Source organism: Phyllostomus hastatus, unplaced genomic scaffold (assembly GCF_019186645.2).
Source record: "Phyllostomus hastatus isolate PE091 unplaced genomic scaffold, TTU_PhHast_1.1 phas_contig_524, whole genome shotgun sequence".
In the NCBI taxonomy this organism is placed as follows: domain Eukaryota; kingdom Metazoa; phylum Chordata; class Mammalia; order Chiroptera; family Phyllostomidae; genus Phyllostomus; species Phyllostomus hastatus.
The window spans coordinates 6,176,239-6,202,691 of NW_025333900.1; the positions used below are offsets into that span (position 1 = coordinate 6,176,239).

The 26,453-nt window shown below is 36.9% G+C and overlaps 1 protein-coding gene across 1 annotated transcript in view; it reads left to right on the plus strand.

Moving 5' to 3' along the window:
• Positions 1 to 26,453, plus strand: part of CAP2 (cyclase associated actin cytoskeleton regulatory protein 2) — a 141,086-nt gene that overhangs the window by 26,765 nt on the left and 87,868 nt on the right. The window contains exons 3-4 of the mRNA XM_045847188.1: positions 276 to 376; positions 25,283 to 25,360. Coding sequence (XP_045703144.1) covers positions 276 to 376; positions 25,283 to 25,360 — 179 coding nt within the window. The remainder of the gene's footprint in view (positions 1 to 275; positions 377 to 25,282; positions 25,361 to 26,453) is intronic.

Here is a 26,453-nt window from a genome sequence, read left to right on the forward strand (position 1 = left end):
CATGGCAAAATCTGGTACTTACCCCATGAGTTTGGGGGAGAATTAAGCAAAATTTTATAGGTGAAAGTGCTTACTGAGGAGGATGAAGAATAAGAAAACATTGTTTTCTTGAGCCATTGAGAAGTGTTTAATAAATATGGATTGAAGGAATAAATGACTTGGTGAAGAGAATGAAAAGGTCATAAATGATATTAAACTTTCATATCACCTATGGCAAAGAAGTTCCAGCTTTTCATGAAACTACCAGGGAATGACAACTTATTCTTCTTCCAAAGGTGTGGCACCCTCAGTGGAAGCCTTTGATAAACTGATGAACAACATGGTGGCCGAGTTTTTAAAGAAGAGTAAGATCCTTGCTGGTGATGTGGAGACTCATGTGAGTACTGTCTTCTCCTGTCTTCTGTGGAAAGATAACGAGGCTAGCAAAGGGTAAGGAGATGTTGGAGCCATTCTGTATGGTGGGTTGGGAATGTCAAGTGGTGCAGTTAGTATAGAAAAGAGTATGGCGGTTCCTCAAAAACAGACAAAGAGAATTTTCATACAATCCAGCAATTCCCTTCTGGATATACTCCCAAAAGAATTAAAAGCAGGATCTCAAAGAGATATTTGAACATCTATGCTAATAGCAGCATTATTCACAATAGTCAAAAATTGAAATAACCCAAGTGTCTGTAGATGGAGGAATGGATAAGCCAAATGTGGTATGTGCACACAAGGGAGTATTATTCAGCCATAAAAAGGAAGAGAATTCTGACACAGGCTACAACATGGATAAACCTTGAGGACATCATGTGGAGTGAACTTAGCCAGTCACAAAAGACAAATACTGTACGATTACATCTATGTGAAGTATCTAGAGCAGTCAAAGTATCTCACATAGCTGGAACTCGTGGAAACAGGAAGTAGAAAGATGGCCACCAGGGGCAAAGGAAGGGAGAAATGACAACTTTTTATTTTATTTTATTTTATTTAGAAATGACAACTTTTTAAATGGGTATAGAGTTTCAGTTTTGCAATGCTAACTAACTTCAGAAAAAAATGTGGAGATCTGTTGAATAATGGTGTGAATATACTTAACACCACTGAACTGTACACTTAAAATGGTTAAGATGGTAAATTTTGTGCTATCTGTATTTTGCTACAATTATTTTTTATAAAGTACATCTTGAGGAAGGCAAAGTCATAGAATTTGATAATCTATGGGTTAGTAGAGTGCTATAATGATATCCAGGCCTGCTTTCCAGTTTTAGATGCTTTCTATACATTTTTAAATGTTTCACATCCTCTCTAAGGCTAGTCATTATTTGCATGCATTTATAAAAATCCAATTTAATAGCCAAAACCAATTAAAAACCTAGAAATCTATCACCAGTTTCTTCTTTTTTATTTGCCTTTGTTTCTCACAGAGGATTGAATTCCAAATCCATCTGTTTATAGATTTCTCAAGAATGAGACAATCCTGGCAAAACCATTTTCAGTATAGATTTAGATAAATCTGATTCTTAAATAAAATGGTTTGGGGTTAAAAAACATAAAAAGGGATTCTCTCTTTTCTCCTTCCCCAATTAGGGATTATATGCAACACCTAACACTAGTCTTCCAGGAGATTTGGTGACTCAAGTTCTACCAGAGGTTCCAGGATTGTAATTAAACAGATGCGTATCTTATCACATTTGCAACAAATTTGTTCACCACATCTGAGAAAAATGAAAATTCTTCTCTTGACCTCTATTTTTATTAAATATTCCTGTTGAAATACCCATTGGTGCCCTGACCAGTGTGGCTCAGTTGGTTGGGCATCGTTCCACAAGGCAAAAGGTTGCTGGTTCAATTCCTGGTCAGGGTACTTGCCTGGGTTGCAGGTTCGGTCCCGGTCAGGTGGTGGTTGGGGCATATATGGGAAGCAACTGGTCAGTATTTCTCTCTCACATCGATGTTTGTCTCCATCTTTCTCCCTCCCTTCTCCTCTCCCTAAAAATAAATAAATACTGTAAAATCTTAAGTAAAACAGAAGAAATACCCATTGGCTAAAGAAAGGAATTTCTTAACATATATGAGTTCTAGAAAAGTCTGTGTAATAAGACATGCTTCCTTCAAATATATCACAAAGCTCTATAATTACTCTGGTATGTTCTTAAGCTTAATATACTTGTTCGCACACAGTAAGATAGTAGCTGAGCTTCTTATATTCCAAGGCACAATTGTACCTGAGGGCAAACATACCAAGTGGAATATTACCCCAATACACTAAAAATGATTCTTTAGTGATTGACAGACATTGTTTTGTTGTTATTATTAATTAACATTCACACTGTGCTTCTGAGATACACAGTATAACTCCTATTAGTAATATCTCACAAAATTTTATATAGTTTTTTACTACAGAATAATGAGCACTATAAAAAAGTATATTTAATTTTTATTTTTTTAAAAAATATAGACTCTGCACACTAAGTCTCTTGAATTGCATTGTAAACAGTTCCTTTAAATTCTTTTTACAACAAAGTTAAATTATAAATAAAATATATCTTGATTTATGTGAACTTTTTTCTTCTTTCCATTCATTAGCCTGAAAACAGTGCAACTCAAATAAAGGAATATTCTTGGTAATGAATACATAATGCTTTTTAAAAATTAAGGAGGGAAGGTAGGGGTGGAAGGAAGAAAGGGAGGGAGGGAGGGAGGGAGGGAGGAAGGAAAGAAGAAGGGAGATAGAGAAGAAAATGAGAAAAACACTTGTTATCTGAAAGTTTAGACTCTGATTCTACTAGACAAAGAAAAGCACAGGGAGCTATCATCCATCTGCCCATTACTTTAATACATTGAACAAGTAGTTTATTTTTCTCTCTTATAGAACCACGTGTCATTGACAGTAAGCTTGCAGCTGCTGCCTCTCACATAAGCCAAGAGTGGGGGTTGAACTTTGTTCCAAGAACACACCTGTTGCCTAGGGGAAAAAAAAAAAAAAACCCTCACATACCTGATTGTACATTATGGAAATTTGAGAATAACACAAATGAGCATCATGTTAAATCTTGTCCCTGTACTTAAAAACTATTTCACAAATACAAATAATGAATAAGGGCAGCCAAGCTATGATTTAACGTCTGTCTTGATGTATTGGCTGCTGGTTGGGCTTAATTTACTGAACACTCAATAGTCTATTGACAGAACAGACCACAGAAAAGGGGGAACTAATAGCTACAATTAGGAAGCTCTGCTGAACCAAAGAACATAACAGGTTTAGCAAAGATTAGATCTTGTAAAGCCTTCTTGTATGCAACATACACCAAAGGGCTTATTTGAATTACTCTTCAACCCAGGATTATATACAGAGCTTGCACCCCTTTTAAGAAAGGGTAAAGAATACATAATTTTATATAATTTTATAGTAGATGTTTAGAATAAATATAGCCCTCAATGTCACAGGAAAGGATTCTCTAGGAACTGGGTCTATGTAATACCAAGCCCTTGGTCAGACCTCATTTATCCTTAAATGGATAAATGTGATTTTTTTTTACAAAGTTGTCCTGTTGTTTTTATGGTATATGGAACTAATCTCAGGACTATTTCTAAATGATTTGAAAATTACGAAACAGCTGCAAATCGTATGCCTCTTCTTAACTCAAACCTTTTTAGGAGGTTTATAGAATTTACATTTGAAATGGTTCTAGAAGACTGAAACATTTATTTCCTATCTTGATTAAAATGGATAAAAAAAAGAAACACCTGAGAAGTATAACACATGTAAGCATAGTGTGATTAAATCACACTGTGCAGTTGAGTTCCCTGACTTTATAAAGGATGATCCTTTTCAGACAATTATTATAGCTGCACTTCTGATGGTTCACCATCACTATTCTAGATGTTCCTAGTCTTTGCCATTTACTTGAACTGTTTAGAAAATGTTTTGTCCATTTTATACCATCCTGACTAGATAACAAGTTTAAAAAGTGGCAAAATAAGGAGTATCTTCCTGTGACTGGTACCAGCAGTTTGTATTTGTAATATGGAGCTGGCTCTGCTTTTTACAGCATGACCCTGAGCTGGACAACCTCACCGCCAAGGGGCTTTCAGCTCTCACAGCCCATTTGAATGACTCACCTGCAGCCTCAGCATCAGAGCATGAGGGGACAATTTGGTTTTCAGTTGAAAAGCTTATGGTAGGGCAGCATAACAATCATTATAAAAAGCATGTTGAGCCGTACCATGGAAAGTACCTCAGTCATCTGAACACGCAAAGCAAGCAGAAGAAATCATGTCAGGGAAAGGATACACAAAACACTAAAGAAAAAATAACATCCTGCTTTCTTACACTGTAGAAGAAAATCAGACTCCCTCATTTTAGAAGACCTTGAAGCCTCTATGAGTCTGTCCTTGGTCTTACATGTTGTCACTTCTTCTTTTATATGGACTCTACTCCTAGGATAAATAATAACCTTATCCCTGAAATAAATAATACAAAATACACATTTGTTTTACTAATTCTATGTGTATTCTGCCTTTAGCTGTAGAAACATCTATAGGTAATTTGTACTAATTTAAAAAAGAGACCAGTTACATTTTTGGTGTTTTGCAATCTGGGTCTTTATAGGGCCCCTCTTGCTTCCACACACAAAAGAAATCAGAAGCACATGTTTTCACTCAACAAAATAGCCCATTCCATATAGATCCCCTCACTCTCCTGCACTCTCCTTCAGCCACATTGGTCCTCCCCCTAGCTTCCGATTCCCTGCTTGTTGTTTTAATTTGAACATTTATTTTTATTATAACTAGATGTGGATACCTTGGCAATCTCAAGCCCAAAAGATCTGTATGTCTTTCACATTCTCCAAATGGGAGAGATCTAAAAACTGACTTGTATAAAGAATTCTGCTTCTAGATTTCATACAGGCTTTAAATTGGGAATCTCCTTTCTTACTGTCTTAACCAGTCAGGACAGTCAGAATTATTACAGAATACAATACCATAGAAATCATACATTCCAATACATAGCTCCTTTTATATTTTTTTCCTTTGCCTCCTTTTTTCCTGTTTTCCCCTCTTTTTTTCTTCAGAGAAGGAAACTGTAAGCTAGAGAGATTAGGTGATGTGGGTGATGTGGTGAATGGAGCACCTTGTCTGGATGGCAGAGTCAGGAATCTTGTCTCCAGCATGGCGATCCATTGCATTGGGAGGTACCTGTCCTTGACCTGCTGGGCAGCTGTGTCTCCCAACACCCTGATTTATATAACTCAACCCTTAGTGAGAAGCAAGTGGCACTTACCTGCCACCTTCCTCCTGCCCTCTCACTTTACGGCTCTACCATTCCCCTTACCAAACTTCCACGGTATGAGGAAAGGTCATTATGAGTGTCGGCTTAGGCCCCAGGGCTGAGGAGAGGGTAGAACATCACTGTAACTCATGTCTTTTGTGGGTCTTCTCAGAGCTGTGCTAAGTGAGGCATTGGGGAGAATGCTGACCTCCAGGAGGGATGAACTCTGTCCCTCATGGGACTACTCTCCTGCCCCATTACATTGGCCTTGTCTCAGCTGGAGCTCCTGCACCATATTTGCAGAACCCAGAAACTTCACAGATCTATCAGTCTCTGTTATCACTGCCTCTCAAGAATTTCTAAAATTTCTCTTCTCAGCACTGAACACATAATTTACTATTAAACATATGCTATGGCTCACAGCCCATGCCTTGCTAAGTCATTGGCCTTAGTTAGACATCCCTGTGGTCACTCATTAACTTAAGGATGTTTGTTTTTAGAGCATACAATCCCTATTTCCTTAAGCATTTTAATTTCATAGCACATCTAGATCTTAGGGGGCAGGCAAATAAGAAACTGGACTTGGAATCTAAACATCTCTTGAAGGGCCACCAGGCATCACTAGTCACCAGGACTGCCCAATTTACTCTACCAAAAATAAAATATACCACCAAAATATTTTGATGAAACAATTGAATAGGGTTCCATGAATTTCTCAGATTAAGATGGTACCTGCCTTTTTAACTTCCTATACAATAAATATGTTTTTTTCCAAACTTTTTTTAATCCTTACCCGAGGACATGTTTACTGATTTTAAAGAGAGAGGAAGGGAGAGACAGAAATATTTATCAGTCGCCTTCTTGAATGCTCCCTGACTGGGGATCACACCCGCAACCCAGGAATGTGCTCTGAAGCGGGATTGAACCTGCAACCTTTTGTGTATGGGATGATGCTCCAACCAAACGAGCCACCCAGCTAGGGCAATAAGGTCAAACTTTCATCTGAGTTCTTTTCTTTCGCCTCTTAGAGGAAAGCTTCTAAGGAAACTCATGGTAAATTATCAGTCCTGGTTTCACTTCTCTGTTCTGTGTTCACTGACATAAGCAAAATAAGAGTCAAAATATGTAGCAATGCATTCGGAGCATGCCTCGACTTCTGTGGCTGGGGAGAAGTCATGTCACCCACCAGCTGGCACATTTTGGGCCACACCTGAGAAAAAAATCAGATTGTTGAGTCTCTTGTAAATGGTGTTGCTCTAAATAAAAGCATAGCAAGAATTTACAGCTCAGTCCATGCTGGGAGTTCCTGAGGGTAACCAGCAACTTTTCTCCAAATATTTTCTCCCTGGGAATACCGTTTTAGAGGATTATTTCCCAGTGTTAGTGATGCTTCCCACTATGGCAAAATATGTTTCCTTTTCCTTTTCCTTGCCTGTTTCTTTTTTCCCTGTCTTTCCTTCTTTCTTAAACTATTCTAATAATTGGAACATTTATTGTTGTTTTCTGTCTAGACTTCAGGATGACTTAATTGCTTGCCTGGAGGCTGTTTCAGTGTCTGAAAATTAATACTTGTCTAAAAGTAATGACCTGATTTCATTTAGATTATCTTGTTATTTGTATCCACGCACCCATCTCCACAAAACGTACTCACGTACAGCATGCACACACACATGTACACATGCACCATTCACCTAAGAATGCCTCAGAATGCAGTATTAGAAAACGTATGAGAAAAAACAGTCTCGGTCAAGCAGGTGGGAACTCTGACCCAAGGGTCACTCTGATCGTGCGAAATGTACTTGCAGATTTGTCAGCGTGCATAAGGCAAGTACAAAATATGTTTTCGCACCTTCAGCATATTTTTTCACTTTCTAGCTTTGTTTAGACTGTAGTTTAACACTGCAAGTTTTATTTATCTTTTAAATTTTTTTAGATTTTTTATTTTATCATTTCCATTACCATTTAGTCCCCCTATGCCCCCAACACTGTAAGTTTTACAACATATTATACATTTTATAACACATTGCAAACCAACACTTTTCACTATATCAAATATAAGATGTTTTAGTAATGTAAAAGAAAACAGCGTATTCAATGAATTAATAATTTATCTCTCATAATGCATTTGCAATAGAAATCCTTCCTCTTTCAGAAAACACTTGGTGAAGTGAATAGCTTAAATAGTAAGGTACTTGGAATGCTGATATTTTCAATTGCTTCCATTAAAACAGATTAATATGTAGTAGGGGTGGTATGATTTATCTTTTGGGGCCCACCTGTTGAGTACTGGGTTTTATTTCGAGGTTCCAGATGTATGTTGTTATTCTCTGGGTCTCTCAGTGTTTAGCACTGTGCCTACAGTAAGTACTTTACAAATGTTTGCTAAATGAATGAATGAAAATGAATGTTTAATGGCAAGAATCAAGTATTTAATGAATTATTGTATCTGTGGATGTATGAATACACTATGGCTGACAATTTGAACCAAGTAATGTCCTAGACTAGCAGTTAAAAAAAATCAAGGCCAGGTTTTAAGTCATGAAGTAGCAAGTGAAACATGAAAAAAATAAACTCACCCTGGCTGGCGTAGCTCAGTGGATTGAGCGTGGGCTGCGAACCAGGCATCACAGGTTCGATTCCCAGTCAGGGCACATGCCTAGGTTGCAGGCCATGGCCCCCAGCAACCACACATTGATGTTTCTCTTTCTCTCTCTCTTTCTCTCTCCCTTCCCTCTCTAAAAATAAATTTTAAAAAATCTTTAAAATCTTTAAAAAATAAAAAAACCATAAACTCTATAGATTTTTATCACACACACACGAAAGTCTTGAATTTATCATAGCCCTGAAAATTTTTCTAGTACCCCCCCTTATTCTCCTTCATTCTCATTTCTATTCCATGGTTGAGGAAAGTGAGCCATTGAAAGTCTAGAGCTCTAAGATATCTTAAGAAAACTAGATGAGAATTCATGAGTGATGTGAAACTCCATTAATATATTGACGTAGGCATTGCCAGTAGATATCCCATGAGCTGTATCTGAGACAGGATAATTTTCTGAACCTTACTATAACTATTACATACTGAAGGTCACATTTAAAAAGAAACAGAATTTTGTTTGTTTCTACAGGGATTGGGTTTTGTCATGTTGCTTTCCCTTTGATTGTTAACATTCAAAATGATAGTAATCAGGCAAGAAATAACTTTGGAGTCTGAAAGCACCAGTGGGAAATAAAAATTTATCTGGGACTTCACTGTGTATTTCCAATAATGAACTCTCCCTGGTTTCAAGAGTCCTATATGTGCATCATTTTAAACGTCTGGATGAAAAGTGAAAAAATGCAGCAGCTCGTCTCAATATATCCTCATATAGACAGTCCCAGACTTTTACATGGGGACTCCTACCTGGAAGTTCGTTTGTAAATTACTTCTTAGAAACTTGGAAGACATTTGCCCATAGACCTGATGTACACGATGGTGTGAGCCTTACACAGAGACACAGGAAAGCATCACTCCATGTGTTGTACACCAACCACCACCATCCACAAAATCTCTGCAAGTGGTCTGCCACAACATAAGTGTAGAAATTGTAAGCAAGACTTTGAAAACTTTTATAACAATCCAATGGAGTAACTTTAAGTCTGTTAAATCTAGTGTTTGGTTTTCATTTCATGTTTCTCCTGAGGCTCTTTAATTTATTTTATAGAAGTACTGGTCTGTGACAGATGAGAAATTAAAAATAAAAACCTTCAGCAAAGGTTTTTTGAGCAGCACTTGTGTAATGCAAAATGTTAGGAAAAATCTTCCACTATGCTTTTAATTAAATGAGCAGGAAAATGATAACATTAAATGAAAAATAGTCATTTGCCATGAATGCTGGTACCTGGGGAAGTATGAATTTAATGAGAGAAAGACAAAGAAAGAGATGGAGATTTTTATGCAGATTATTTATACTTTTACCTGATATCAGGCCTGATCCCTTTCTACATGCACTACCAAATATAGGACTTTCCTTTTTCCTTATGAGTCTATATCACATTCTCTTGATTATAAAGATAACTTTGCAATTCACAAATGGGACACAGAAAAGTAGGAAAAGAGACTTTCTGAGGATAACTGAGCAGAAATTGAGAGAAAGCAAAGAGATAGTATATATCCTTATAAAAGGTTTGCCTTATTAAAAATGAAGCTTGGAACATTACTCACTGAATTGCTGACAATGGTCATTTTTAGTGAGAGTCTTACTGAAAGCTTTTACTTCCTAAACATCCATGTCTTCTGAACTTTGTATAAGTATGTGTTAACTGTTATCATTAGATGAAAGGGAAGGGAATATTTGGTACTTTAAGAAAAAACCTTGAAATTAAGGTATTGCTTGGAAGGGAGTTCACTGGGCAGCAAAAGACAAGCAAGAAAATTTAGGCACAAGGTAGTGTCATCCCATGCAAATTGGCTGCAGGGCACCCCACTGGCCAGGGGTCCAAGCTGCCAGGAAATTCACAGGGAATTGAGGGATCACTCTTTCGGCAAGGACTTTTCATGGGTTGAGTGTTAATAGTAAGATCTCATTGTAGATGGATTGATATTGGGTAGATATGATTGTTGAATGAACAAAATCTGGTCCATAGCTAAATTTCATCATTACGTTTGAGGGCAGGAGGTGGGAATGGGTGGGGCCGGAGGTGTAGTAGGGTAAAAATGGAGACAACTGTACTTGAACAACAATAAGAAAAATTTCATCATCACTGGAGATCAACTTTATTTCCCTTCCTTATTTTCATTTTCCATACTAGTAAGGGAGGCAATTGTAAAGAAGGGGAAAGAAAAACTAGCATTTATTGAAGGCCCGCTATGTGTCAGGCACTTCACCAGCTATTGACAAGCATTGCTTCACTTGATTATTAGGAGAGCCCTTAGGTAGGTGGCATTCGAGATAAAGAATCTAGGACTCAGAAAGGTTGGGTAACTTGCTTATGACCATGCTACTAGCAAGGGGTACGGTTGGATTCTATCTCAAGATCTAAAGCTCACGAATTCTTCGCTACACCACACTGCTTTCCAATCACTTAAGTCATTCATTACTAAGCAGTAGTTACTGACCTCCTGTTGTAATAAAGGTCCTTTTATGTAGGCATCCACTGGTCTAGCCCTCCAAAACACATTACCTACTTCCAGACACAGAGCATATAAATATACACACATGACAGTTAAGTAAGAGAATGGCTTCAATAACACAAGAGGAACAACAATGCTTAGGGAATTCTAGAATCAAGAGCACCTGTCACCGCTACTATTTCAGAGTGTTCCTAGAACAGTACAGCAGCCAAGTACCCTTTCCTTGGGTAGACCCAAGACTCATCAGCCATGAAGCGGTTCTAGCTTCCTAAATCAAAAGATTTGGTTTAAACATGTTGATAAAATGCTTTAGATTTCTCAAGTGTTAGAAAACCAAGTGAGAGATTTGGAGAGGGGGCCATGTGCCAAATGTTTTGTAGCTACGCAATGACTGAATTTGAAAATGAAGTTAATTTAGGAGAATGGTTTTGTTGAGAATACAAACTTGTAACAATATTCATACCTGTCAGAAAAGCCAATAGACTTATACAATAGTGTTTTTTCTTTGTTCTATTCCTTTGCCTTAAGAAATACTCACTGCTTTAAACTCATTCAAATATTTGATTTTTTTCAATATAAATGGCAACAATTAATTATTTAAAAGAGTTCTATATTGGGATGTTTAAATTACAGTGATTGATTTTATTATAGATTTTGCAAACTTTTCTGCACATTTTGTTTTTGTACCCTGCTTGTTTAACTTAGACCAAATATTCTGAGTGTCTTCCCATGTCAGTAAATTGAGGTCTACATTACCATTTTTAATAACTCCATAATATTTCATTGTATGGTCATGCCATAATTGATTTACACAATCAAAATCAAATACAAGTGATGTAATCATATACAATGTACATACATGAATTCAGGGCCCAGACTAGGGAGAGACAAGTGAGGGCCCAGGGTGTGACCCTGAGAGGGAGTACACCTGGGCTCCTCCCCAGCCTCACGCTCATCCTGTTCCTGAAATGATGCCCATCTAGGATTATAATCATTTTAAAATTTAGTGAAATTTGACATTTTCCATTTTTCTCCTGTTAGAAATGAAATTGCAACACATATACTTCTACAAACATTATTTTATTTTGTACAATTATTTTCTTGAGGCAAATTCCTAGAATTGGAAGTGTGTTAGGTCAATGGCAAGTGCTCCCTAATATTTATTGTTGCCCCTGCTCTCACTCCCACACACACATTGGACTAACTCATACTCTTGCAGTGTCTTAAAGTGCTTCAGGCTATTTGTTGATAATTACAAATGAGGAAAATAAGAATTTTAGGGAAACAATGCATGATTTGAATGCATGTTAATATTCATGGAATTGATTGTTGAAAAATACTTTGCCCTCTGCTGGAAGAGCAGAAAAAATAAAATCAAAGCTATATTTCCCTCTATAAATCATCTTTTTTGCAAAAGAAACCCATTTATCATTTCTACCTTTTATCAATTTGACTTACCTAGAGATTAGTTTAAATTGCCTCTTAGGGCTGGATGTCATGTTTTGGGTGAAGTTGGTGGGGTGGTAAGGTCACTTGCACTGGGACCAATAATGCATCTGAGATATATAAAGGGAGACTTCAGGCTTGGATGCAGAAAGGACACATTGGAGCTGTTCCTTAGCCTCAGAACTGTGCACCGTGGCTGCTGTAAATACTTACATGAGCTGGAAGTTGCCAAGGCAACAGTCCTATTAATGAAGAATAAACCTCTTTTATTATGAGTTCCTGAATGATTGTTTTTTTTATAAAATGTGCCTAGTAGTCTAACATTGACATTCTCAATCTACCTACTCATCTTTCCTTTCCAGACTGCAAAACTATTTAGCTCTGTTGAGCAAATACGTCTCCTTTCTCTGCCAATGTGAGTGGTATCATTTAAAAAAAACAGTCAGCTATAAAGTCAGTAAATATACTAATTTATAACAATTACCTAATATAAAATTATTGCCCTTTTGACATATGTTTTGGCTACAGCAGAGTCTGAAATTGACTGGGACTTGGTATTTGCATAGACCAGGCCAGAGTCTTTAAATTAACTTGCCTTTATGATTTAGTGGAGCATTGCCAACATACTTTTAAGTAAGTGGAGGGTGACATTATTGCCTCCTTTCCCTAGTGAGGCTGTAAATTTAGACTCTGTAAATTGTGCACACACTGGATACTTCAAAAAGGCAGCCATGGCTGAGTCATAGGCTTTAGGGAACCCTGTGGTCTTGAACAGCAGAGAGCCGTGGTCAGGGAGACAATGAATGGTTAGAAATGATGGATGCCAAGCATTGTGCTTCCTGGGTGGCAGAGAGAAGGAATTTTTTTTCTTAAAAAAATAAATAAATTCCCTTTTTTTTGTATGAGAACGTTTCTTGTGTTTTGTGAAGCCAGCCGAATGGGAAATCTAACATTTCAATCATGGCTAATCAGCCATCAATTTTTTTTTTAAGATAGGCTGTTTGCTTTCTGTTCCATACACCCAGCACCTTACCACTTATCGCTCACATTCACTCAGCACTCACTGTGTTCACAATGTGTTTCCCCCGATTCATGTCTAGTAGCACCCAGGCACAGAGTAGCCACTCAGAAAATACTTTTGTTTGTAAATTGATTAATAAACTTCTATTTTATTCAACTATATCTTTTAAATAATTTTTTCTGATAATAAAATGTAAATGTTTGATGTAGAAAAATTGACAATAAATGTGAAGAAGAGAACAAAAACCACTTATAATCCCACTACTCAGAAATAACTGCCATTGATATAATGGTTTACTTATTTTACGGTGAAATTGTTCAAAATCCTATTTTTCTCCTCCATGTGATAGATCCTATTTTTGTCCTCGATACAATAGAATCTCATACACACCATAATATGTACGGGACAAGTGGCACATGCCGAACACTGGGTGGGTACAGGTATTCCAGGTGATATTAAGATGCTCGCTGAAATGATGGGGCCGATTACAGTCCAAGCGAAGGTAGCCCTTCTCCTGTGCACTCTGGCAATTCCAGGTTCAACAGCAAATAGCAGTCAACCCTCTCTCTCATTTCTTAACTTTGAACTTTAGACTATGTTGCTAACAAAACAGATTTTGCCCTCAGAACAAGTTTTAGCACAAGCAGATGTACTGGTTTCTTTGCTAATGATAATTCTGGCTTCTTGTGACCTCTCCTATCGGCACATTGGGGAGAGAGAGAACCTTTTCCCAAACTTTTGCAAAACTGGCAAAAGTGCACAGGAACTAAAGAAGTCATAGTGAAGAAGCGTTATGCACTTGAATATTTTATTCTTGGCTGTGATGGCATAGCAAGGCACTTGGGTGTTGTTTTAGTCGCCCCACCCCAATGACCTTCATAAGCACCTCCAAGCACCACCAGATAAATATGATAAAAATAACCATGACAAGCACAAAAAATAAAATCTCATTTAGTGAGGATAAAAGCATCTTCAGAGAACTTTGCCATTTTTAAGAAACAAAAACATTCCAGGTAAAAATGTTAAAGCATAGAACTTCTGAGTGACAGCCCCCACCTGCTGCCACCATCACAGTCCCACCATCCTTCCCACCAGATTACTGCACCAGGCTCCTTCCACATAGGTGTTTGTAATCCCCCACTCCTCCCCCTGCACCTTATCCACAAGTCCACATGCTTACATCAAAGGCAGGTAACAGGGAGATGTTCTGTTACCAAGATGATAAAACTGGGATGGAAGTTCCAAAATGTTGTCTGAAAATTAAAATGGAATAAGTTTTTTTCTCATTTAAAAAAGTGGACAACATACAGATGATATATTAAAGAACTGTACACCTGAAACCTATAATTTTGTTAGCCAATGTCACCCCAATAAATTTAATAAGTAAATAAAATGTAATTTTGTAAAAAAAAAAAAGGTGGAAGAGGGACTTCCAGTTTCTGGTACCAGATGTAGGAAGCTTGGACATTGGCACTCTATCCTAACGAGTAAAAAGTTGAACAGACTAAACAACCAACAACTCTTCTTGGATCCATAGAGATGGGAGGACATAAGGCAAATTGCTGTCCCCAATATCTGACTGACAGACAAACACAGGAATTGCAGCTTGCTAGAACAGAAACTCCTGAGGGAAACTGTCGCAGGAACCAGGGCTGGGTGAGACAAATTTCTGTAAGCTCAGTGCCAACCACTCTGAGAGTTAAGGACTCCAAAGGGATCCAGTCTTTGGATGCCCCACACAATATTATGAGGTTTACCTTCTACAGCTTGATTAGGTTTCCACAGTAAGTAGGGAGAAAAATCCCTTTGGGCTTCCAGCAGAAAAGGGGGAAAGGAAGTATTTTGAAATAAGCCAGAGCACACTGTTCTTAATAAGACCTGTCATTGGAGAAAACTAGTTAACCAGACCCTAACCTAGTATGAAAGCCTAATTGGACTGAGGAAGGGAAATACTCAACTGCAACCAGCTCTAGTCTTCCACAGGGGTGAGGGAAATACTCAGGTCCAGTCCACCGTTGCCATGCTTAGGTGGAAGAAAAAAAGTGACAAAAACTTGTGAAGTTTATAGTCCAGAGGCATAAGCTCACAAAATGACTAAGATCTAATCACAGGACTAAAATTTGCTTCTCCTCTCCACACAACTCACCACCACATGACTAAAGTCCTATTTACAGCTGCTCCTTTTACCTAGTTCATCATGTTTGGCTATCAAAAAAACTAAAAGGCAAATCAAAAGACAAAAAAAACACAATATGAAGAGACAAAGCAAACATCAGAACCAGACATGAGAGGGATGTTAGAATTATCAAGCAGGGAACTTAAAGCAATTATGGTTAATAAGCTCCAGGGTCTAGTGGATAAAGAAGATGTCATGCAAGAACAGATAGGCAATGGAAGCACAGAGATAGATATAAATAAAGAGCCAAAAAGAAATGCTAAAGATCAAAAACCCTGTAACAGAAATGAAAGAAAAGGCTTTGATAGGCTTATTAGTAGAATGAATATGGCTGAGGAAATAACCTCTGGGCTAGAAAATAGATGTATCAATAGAACCTTCAAAAACAAAACAAAAAAAAGACTGAAAAATCAAAACATAATATCCAAGGATTGTGTGACAGCTATAAAAGGTGTCACATATGTGTAGTGGAAATATTGGAAGGAGAAGAGAGAAAGGAACAGAAGAAATGTTTGAAATAATAATGATGGAGAATTTCCCCCAAATGAATGTCAGACACCAAAGCACAGATCCAGAGAATACCAGACAGCATAAATGCCAAAAAAAAAGAACTATACCTCAGCATATTATTTTCAAATCACAGAAAGTCAAAGATAAAGAAAAAAAAATCCTGAAAGAAGGAAAGAAAAACAAGACCTTGCCTACAAAAGAACAAATATATCAGACATATCTGATTTCTTCTCAGAAACCATGCAGGAAGAGGAGTGGAGTAAAATAATTAAAATGGTAAAAAAAAAAACCTCTCACCAACCTAGAATTCTGTATCCTGCTAAATTATTCTTCCAAAGTGAAGGAGAACCCTGGCTGGCATGGCTCAGTGGATTGAGCACAGTCCTGCAAACCAAAACGTCGCTGGTTCGACTCCCAGTCAGGGTACATGCCTAGGTTGCAGACCAGCTCCCCAGTAGGGGCCATGTGAGAGGCAACCAAGTGATGTATCTCTTGAACACTGGTGTCTCTCTCCCTCTCTTTCTCCCACCCTTCCCATCTCTCTAAAAATAAATAAATAAAATCTTTAAATAAAAACAGTGAAGGAGAAAGGAAGACTTTCTTAAACAAAAAATGGGGGAATTTGTTGCCAGTAAATCTACCTTACAATAAATGTTAAAACAAGTTCTTTAGAGACAATGAATATAAATTAGAAACTTGCATCTATATAAAGAAAGGAAGAGCATCAAAGTAAGAATAAGTAAAGATAAAATAAAAATTTTACTTTTAATATTCTTATTTGATCTAACAGATAAGTTTGTAAAAAACAATAGCGAACAATATATTCAACCATGTATGCTTCTGTATATATAACATATATACACTTATTTATGCTTATATACAAGGTCTGTCTAAAAAAAGTCCAGCTATTGTTAATATAATGAGAACAGTTGGTATGACATCGATGTAACCTGGTAGCCAAGGAGAGGGGACTGGAATATACATATGTGAACAATGATGACTTCACTGTACTAGTCAGTGGGGGTGGTAGACACTGTTGAGTGAGGATGGGTACTGTGTGGCTGTCACATTAAAAATGACGGAGCAAGTAGAGCAATGAGTCTGCATCAAATTTTGTGTTAAGCTTCAACATTCCTCCACAGAAACTATTCAAATGATTCAGAAGTCTACATCTTTGGGCAATTGGTGATTGGCAGCTTCATCATGACAATGTACCCACTCACGTGCATCACATCTCATGCAGAGTTTTTTGTCAAAACATCAAATCACCCAGGTGACTCAGCCCCCCTACTGCCCAGATTTGGCACCCTGTGATTTCTGGCTTTTCCTTAAACTAAAGTCACCTTTGAAAGTGAAGAGATTTCAGACCATCAGCGAGATTCAGGAAAACATGGCAGGGAAGCTGATGGTGATTGGGAGAACTGTGTGAGGTCCCAAGGTGCCTACTTTGAAGGGGACTGGGGCATCATTGGCATATGTACAATGTTTATTGTATCTTGTATCTTCTTCAATAACTGTCTCTGTTTTTCATATTGCATGGCTGGATACATTCTGGACAGACCTCGTATAAGTGAAATGAATGGGAGCAATGATACAGGGACAGGAGAAAGGGATTAAGATTATTTTGTTGTTATAAGACACACCACTGTAAAGTAGTATGGTGTTATTTGAAAGTGGACTTGCGTTAGTAGTAAACATATATTACAAACTCTAAGGCAACCACTTAAAAGGTAAAAAAAAAAATATAACTATTGTGCTAAGGAGATAACATGGAATCATGTGAAATGCTCAATTAAAATCACAAAGGCAGAAAAATAGTGGAAGGCAAAAATAGAAACAAATAACAAAGGCAACACATGAAAAACAGTAGTGAATATGGTAGATATTAATCCAACTATATCAATAATCACTTTGAATGTCAATGATCTAAATGTACCAATTAAAGGACAGAGATTGTCAGAGTGGATCAAAAAACACAACCCAACTATATGTTTTTCTACAAGAAATCCATTTTAATTAATTAATTAATTAATTAATTAATTTTAGAGAGAGGGGAAGTAGGGGAAAAAATGGAGAGAAACATCAATGTGTGAGAGAAACACCAAACATTGACTGGTTTCCTCTTGCAGGTACCCAACTGGGACCTGGTCCACAAACCAGGCATGTGCCCTGACTGGGAATAGAACTGGTGAGCTTTCAGTTTTCAGGATGGCACCCAACCCATTGAGCCACACCAGCTGGGACAAAACCCAATTTAAATATAAAGACATATGTGGATTAAAAGTAAATTAGTGCAAAAATATACCATGCTAACACTAATCAAAAGAAATCAGATGCAGCTATAGTAATTTCACACAGAGCAGACTTCCATAAAGGAAAATTATCAGGTCATTGCATAATGATAAAAAGGTCAGTTTTCCAAGAAGACATCACAATTCTTAGATCACAAGATAGATCACATTTTGAGTCATAAAATATACCTTAACAAATTTAAAACAGTGGATTCATGAAATGTCTGCTTTCAGACCATAATGGAATTAAACTAGAAATCAATAACAGCAAGGTAACTGGAAAATTCCCAAATATGTGGATACTAAACAACATACTTCTAAATGACACTTAGGTAAAACAAGAAATTTTAAAATATTTTGCACTCAGATGTTAATTAAACTTATTGTGGTGATCATTTTACAATATGTACAAGTATCAAAGCATTATGTTGTATAGCTTAAACCAATATAATGTTACATGTTAATTATACCACAATTAAAAAATATTTTGAACAAAGTGAAAATGAACACTTAAGATTAAAATTTTGAAGATGCAGTGAAAACTGAAAACAGTACTAAGAGGGAAATTTATAGTATTGAATAAGTATATTAGAAAAGAAGAAAGATATAAAATCAGTGATCTAAGTGTCCACCTTAGAAAAGTAGAAAAAGGGAAAGTAATAATAATTGGAGCAAAAGTCAATAAAATTAAATATAGAAAATCTGTATCAATAGAACCAAAAGCTGGTTCTGTGAAATGATCAATAAAATTGACAAGCTTCTAGCTAGGCTAAAAAAGGGGAAAACAAAAAAGGACACAAATAACTCATATCAAAAATTAAAGAGGGGACATTGGATCCCATGGAAACTAAAAGGATAATAATAAAGGAATACTATGAACAGCTCCATGCCCGCAAATTTGACAACCTACATAAAATGAACTGATTTCTTGAAAGATGTATCTACCAAAACACACAAGGAGAAATAGACCGCCTTAATAGGCCTATATTAACTAAAGAAATTGAATCAATAATTAATAACCTTCAAAAATAGAAATCACCAAGCCCAGATGGGTTCACTGGTGAATTCTACCAAACATTTAAGGAAGAAATTATACCCATTCTATACAATCTCTTTCAGAAGATAGAAGCAGAGGGAATATTTCCTAAGTCATTGTATGAGACAAAGATTACCCTAATACCAAAATAAGACGAAGACATTATAAGGAAAGAAAACTACAGACAAATATATCTCATGAACATATATGAAAAAATTATCAACAAAATATTAGCAAATCAAATTTAAAAATGTATAAAAAGAATTATACACCATGACTAAATGGGATTTATCACATGTATGCAAGACTGATTAAACATTCAAATATCAATTAATGTAATTCATCACATCAGCAGACTAAAAAGGGAAAATCACATGGCCACACAATAGATGCAGAAAAGCATTTGACAAAGTCCAACATCCATTTATGATAAAAATGCAGTAGGCTAATACTACAGTAGAACTTCTTCAACTTAATAAAGACCATTTGCAAGAAACCTACAGCTAACATCAGACTTAATGGTGAGGAACTCAAAATTTTCCCATTCACATCAGACAAAAGGCAAGGATATTCTTTCTCACTGTTCCTTTTCAACATCACACTGGAAGTTCTTGCTGATGCAGTTAGCCAAGAAAAGGAATTAAAAGGTATACAAATTGGGAAGGAAGATATAAACTTTTTATTGCAGATGACATAATCACTATCTATGTAGGAAATCTAAAAGAATCGACCAAAAAAACCCTTTGGAACTAATGAGTGATTATAGAAAACAGTGTTTGTTAAAGAGTTTGTTAGAAATGTAAATTCTTAGGTGCACCCAGTGCTACCAAATCTGAAACCCTGGGGCTGGGACTCAGCAATCTGTTTTAACCAATCCTCCAAGTGACTGTAATGCAGTCAGGGTCAAGAACTACTGGTATAAGCCTTCTTCATGGTTCTTAATATGTCAACCCAGATGCCTTTCATAATCTGACTTTAGTCAGTGCTTATGTTCATGTCTACAAAAGTAGGCATCTTCAATCTTGTTTTAAGCAAAATTATGAAGCAGGTGAAATTTGTCTTTGGTGTCCTACCACCTCTTTTTGTTGGCCCATTCTCCTGTCTTGCTTTCATCTATCAAGTTCCTCTTTATCTTTCCAGTGGCTGCAACTCAAGGGACTTCTCCATTAGGATAGACTAAAGGCCTCTATGGAATAATATCTAAAAATACAGTCTCTAATTATGAAACGTGGGGGATTGGCAGACTAATTGGGAAAGAATGTGGGGATGGCATCAACAGTGACCTTCCCAGGACCCACAAATTGCACCCGATGAGCAGATGCCCATTCCTCTGACCTTAGTCAGAGAAGGAGAAGCCCCCCCTTTCACTGCCTGGTTCTTGTGATGAGCGTTGATGCAGTTTCAGAAGACCTGGAAAGGCCTTCAGCACAGGCACCCTGGCTGGATGCTTTGTGTATCTCCTTCAAGTCCTCCCTGTGCCCTTCCCCCTGATGCACCTGTTCATTTTGTCATCTACACAGCACTTTGCAGCCCATAGCTTTCTTGATGAAACCATGCAAAGCTTTGGTAAGTATTCAGAGATTCAGCTTCCTCAGGGAGCCAGTTCTCTCGCAGGGGATTAACTGAAAATAAGTCATATTTACGTTGTGTCTGCTCGTCCTGAGGCTTGTTTTAAACTGATTACTGAAATTCTTTCTCCTATTCTCTCCCTTAGAACCACAGAATAAGGTGGTCCACCCACTTATCTGTCCAAGAACCCCAGTTGCCCAAGTGATAAAATACAAAGCCTTGACTCTTACCAAAACCATCCCTTTCTTCTCTGTACACATTCGCTCACAGGCAGATAGATGTGTGTGTTTACCCACAAAGGTCACTGAGGCTCTCTGAACACTGCACGTGTGTGATGGACAAACTCAGCAAAAACCCTCAATTATTTTTCGTCACTGAAAATCCCTGTGTTTGGCTTTTTCTTTCACAATGTTTTGAACTGCCTGAGTGTGGGCCAAATTCTCCCTTTTAAGTTATTAGAACTCAGCAGTTTCAGTAAAATTGCTCCTAAATAGGATGCTGTCTGCTTTGGGGAACTCATGGAACTTTCCAGAAGCAAGAAGCAGGTGGATGAGAAAATCTCAATGGTGAAATGGAAATCCTTTGAAATGTAGACTGATGAGGTTAAAAATGAATGTGGTTTAGAGTCTGCTGCTTATGCCCAGAGTTCCAGGGAGCTGGAAGAAGCACGCTGCTGAATCCTCAAAAAGATCTGTCTACATAAGCAAAGATAAGGGGAAACTTGAAGCAGATGTCTAGATATTCAACCATTCTCTGCTCCAACCTGCACCCCTATTACTGAGTGAGAGGCCATTGGGGGGAAGAGTAATTAATGAAACTGGCCATCTTCACTAATCCAACTCACCAGAAAATTGCTCTATTAGCAACAGGCTAAATGTTGTTTCTAGGGAAAGTAAAAAAGGCTAATGATAGTGTTCATCTTGGGATAACTACAAAAATATTGTTAATGTTACTTCTGAGCTGCAATTTTAATTATAGAAGTCAGGCGATCCCAAATTACTGTTCCCACAGCAACTGTAATTCAGTTGACTCGGCAAGGCTTTTCACAGATGAGGATAATACCTCTACATTATTGTTGCTGGGAGAAGTGCAGTTATTTTATTTGTATCCAAGCTACAGAAAGTTGTACTTCATAGTTTTCTTGTTGGAATGGTGGTTGTTAGAGATGACAAATGTCCTTCTGAACCACTGAGAATATACATTTAGATGTATGGGTAAATATTCATGCAGCTCCAAGCTTCACATTTATAGGGTCATAATGACCTCCAGTAAAATTTGAAAATCCTCTATTCCTCCCAAAGTAATCCCAGCAATCAGCTACCAGGACAAAGAAAAGAGGAGATGGTGTTCCCCAAAATGGAACATTTTAAACATTTTTGACATTTAATCTATTATACTGATGATGACTGAATCTGTGATTTTCAAATAAATGATCTACTAATTTTGGTTTGATTTCAAGCATTTCTCAGTAGAAAAAATCACTGGATGAGAAATAAATAAGAAAAGTTAGAAAAAAATTTCAGTAAATATTTTGGAAAATTTGTCAGATACCGAAACATGATAATGAAATAGAATAACAAAAACTAGTCATTTCTCAGTTAACACATTTACCCTTCCAGCCCAGAAAATTGTCTGATATTGATTGACACTGGGATGAAATTAACATAATCCTGATGATTCTATTATAGTTCTCTGTTTTTGAAAGTATATCAAGCTCGTTCTTAGCTGTCTCTCAGAGAAGTAGACATTATCCAAGGAGGCAAAGAAATAGAAACTGACCCAAAGCAGATGTGAAGATATAATGAGGAGATTAAAATTGAAATCAACAAGGATACCACTGGCTAGTGTAGCTCAAGGGATTGAGTAAGGGCTGAGAACCAAAGGGTCGCCATTTCGATTCCTAGTCAGGGCACATGCCTGGGTTGCAGGCCAGGTCCAGGCAACCAGACAGATATTTCTCTCCCTCTCTTTCTCTCTCCCTTCCCTTCTTTCTAAAATGTAAATAAATAAAACATTTTTAAAAAGAGAAATCAACAAGGATAAAAGAATATAAAGTTGTGACCAAATACAACTAAGGCAGATTATTTTTCCTCCCCATAAATGAGGAGAAAAAAAGATTTTTTAAAAATTTACTGATAGTAACCAAGCAAAAAAGCCATAACTGAAAGCAGTAACTGATGGCCAAGTAGCTTTAGGCTCCTAACTCTGCCTCTGTCCCCCACACTCTTAAAGACATAATTTTAAAAATGAAATCAGGAGAGGAAGACACAAAATAAGAAATAAAAGCCATGGGGCTGCTTCCCTATATGTACATGGAGTCTTCATGTCTGGGTTCTGAATTGGAGAAACCATCTAAAGTCTTCATCAAAATGGCCTATGTTTCCAGTGGGTGAAGTGAATTAGGACATATTCACAGAAGAATGTGCCCCCAAATCTGCAAATAAAGATGGGCCAGCTGAGCTCTCCCTTTCCCTATCCCCTATTCCTTCAGACTCTAAAAGAGTAGATAGATCACAAGGCAATTCACACTTGAAAGGGAAAATTAACTGACCTCCAGCATGGTGGCAAAAGGCTCGGGGACTCACCACATGGCAACTACAGTGTCAGGCAGGACCACAGCATGCAAAAGAAGGGCAGGCTGGCCCTCAAACAAAATAAAACGTAAGAAACAGAGACAGATTCCTCACAAAGGTTTAGTAAGAATATAACTTACATTCTTAGAACTTACTAAGAGTATAAATGTATTTTTAAGCATTAAGCAAGGTGATAAAATAATAAGAACAAATTGAAAAGAAAAACTGAAAGTCTAACAAATCAAGAACAAAAATAACATTAATGTAGAAATTATATATAAATAGAAATGTTAATATATATAAGAAACTCTATCGAAAATCTGTTTCCTAACAATAGACAAAAGTATTCATATAATCATGTAAATACTCATGACAGACAAGGAAATTACAGGCAGAGAAAGAATCTAAAAGATATGAAGACATTTAAGTATTATATAATCCGAGATTATAATTGGAGTCCCTGAAGAGGGATTCTACCAAATGAAATGAAAGAAATATTGAAAATATATAAAAAATATTTCCCAGAAATAAAGGACCAAGTCTATTCCAGGAAATATAAAATAAAATGTTCAAAACCTAAACATCTTGTTTAAGCTATTAAATTCAAAGGATAAAGAAACAATTCTTCAGATGTCAAACCAGAAAAAGTCAATTCCCTCCAAGGGAGGAAAAAAACAAGCTGGCTTCAGATTTTCCCATCGCCATACTCGGTGCCATGTTATCTGAAAATGGAGAAAGAGAGAGACTGAAGGATCTTCTACCCAGCCAAGGTGTTAAACGTAAACACAACAGGGACACCGGTTTAAACCTGAAGAACTAAAGCAACCTTGAGACTTTTTTTGATAATGATAGTTCAGCCAGTAAAATCATCAAAATAACTCAGAAATGGAGAAGTAAAGGTAAAATGGCTGGTGAGAAACACTAGGCTTGTTTAAATGCAGCACTAATCCTAAACAACTATGGGAATTGCAGGTGGAATATGAATGCTATCAATTGGGCTAAATATAAAAAGGGGACTAGAGATAGAAGTGAGGAAGTACATACTTATATTTTCATCCTTCCCGATTGATTCCCAACCAATATTGTCTAAAATTATATTACATACTTTAAAATGCCACACATAGCTATTCCAATCTCATAATATTTTACAATGTTTTTACCTTAGAGTGCTTACTTTGGGCATACTTATTATAATGATGAAACTTTTATTTGAAGTTTGTCAATTATTTCTCTTTCATCTCTACTATTCAATTATATTGATAATTAAAATTTATCCTTTTTTAATGGCATGTAGGGTACAGCCTTATTTTATCAAAGTCTATTTCTACATGTATCTTAAATATATAGCTGACGTTAATAATGACTTTCTAAGTTGTGAGGCAGTTTTTAAAATTTTAATCTTTGTAACCTTCAGAATTTAAAAACCCATTTGAAATCATCATGTTTTATGTTATGAAAACAACTGTGCAAATTATTTTCAAAATGAAAAAAGTGCCAAAAATGATTAATTGTGGGTGATGTGAGTACTTGGAATTATTTTCTTCTTAGTACTCTTCTATAACTTTTTTAAAAGGTATTATTTATTTATTTTTAGAGAGAGGGGAGAGGGAGAGAAACATTGATGTGTGGTTGCCTCTCACACGCCCCCAGCAGGGGACCTGGCCCACAACCCAGGCATGTGCCCTGACTGGGAATCCAATTGGTGACTCTTTGGTCCTCAGGCCAGCACTGAATCCATTGAACTACACCAGCCAGGGATCATAACACTCACTTTTTAACATGTATAATTCAATGGTCCCTAGTATGCTCATCAACCTGTGAATATATTACCACTTTCTAATCTCAGAATATTTTTATCACCCCCAAAATAAACCCCATACTCATTAGCAGTCACTCCCCATTCCTCCCTCCCACCAGCCCCTGGGAGGCACTCTGTTGATATGTGTGATATGACCAGAATCATACAAATGTGGCCTTTTGTGACTGGCTTCATTAACTCAGCATAGTGTTTTCAAGGTTTATTCATGTTGTAGCATGCATCAGCACTTCATTTCTTTTCAATGCCAAATATTTCATTAAATGGGTATATCACATTTCATTTACTCATTCATCAGCTGATGGACATTCCCATTGTTTCACATCTGGACTATTACAAGTAATGCCTCTATGAACATGTAGTCACAAGTTGTTGTGTGGACATATGTTTTCCCTTGGGAAACATGGAATTTCTGGATCATATGGTAACTCTGTTTAGGAGCACAAACATTTAAACTTCCTTCTTCCTCTTTGTCCCCAGGCAGAAATGGTGCATAGTGCTTTCCAGGCCCAGCGGGCTTTCCTTCTGATGGCTTCTCAGTACCAGCAACCCCAAGAGGTAAGAGTGTTTCCAGAGAGATGGGGCTGCCTAGAGAATGGGCTGTGTAACATTAAAAAAAATGAGGAAGCAATAGAACCAGTTACTGTGGGTGACAACCTGAAAACGAGATTTACAACACATGTAGGCCCTATCTCCATGCCACACCATGATATAGAACATTTCTTCTGTCTTCATAATCTCATTGTGGCCAAATTCATAACAATTGACATCACCAATGTAAAAGGTCCATTTATTTATGTCATCTGTATCCTATTCTTTTTACTGATCTCACAACTCTTTTATAATCAAGAAAGAGTTTACTATTAATTTTTAGTTCATGCTTTAAGCTGTTTTGTTATCAAAAGTGTTCACATCTATCAATGCATACACAATATTTGTCCAGAAGGTATCCATCCACAGAATATGAAAAATACAGAGTTATTGAAGAAGATACAAGATACAAGAAACATTGTACATAGGCCAATGATGCCTCAGTCCCCTTCAAAGTAAGTACCTTGGAACCTCACACAGTTCTCCCAATCACCATCAGCTGCCCCATTGTATTTTCTTGAATCTCATCGATGGTCTGAAATCTCTTCACTTTCAAAGGTGATTTTAGTTTTGGGAAAAGCCAGAAGTTTCAGGGCACCAAATCTGGGCTATAGTGGGGCTGAGTCACCTGTGCAATTTACTGTTTTGCCAAAAACTCTGCACAAAGTGTAATGAATGAGAGGGCATGTTTTTGCGATGAAGATGCCAATCGCCAGTTGCCTATAACTGTGTCCTTCTCGAGATATTAACAGTGGCTGGACTTTTTTCAGACAGACCTGGTATATTCTATGTATGAATTTGATTATCTTCTATTTCATAAGTAGTATAAATAAGCTAAAAAGTAGATCTATTACCAGCATACTTTGTTAAATAAGATAAAATAATTGTTCTTTTGACTAAATATTCTGCATCTTAATTTTGGTTATAACCATATAAATATAGGAGATAATTGAATATTCCTTATAACACAATAGCTTAAATTTAGTGGCTCACTTTGAATTCTAATACAACCTCCTGAAATTGAAAAAATTTAGCTGAGAATCCTGGGAAACTAGGGCTT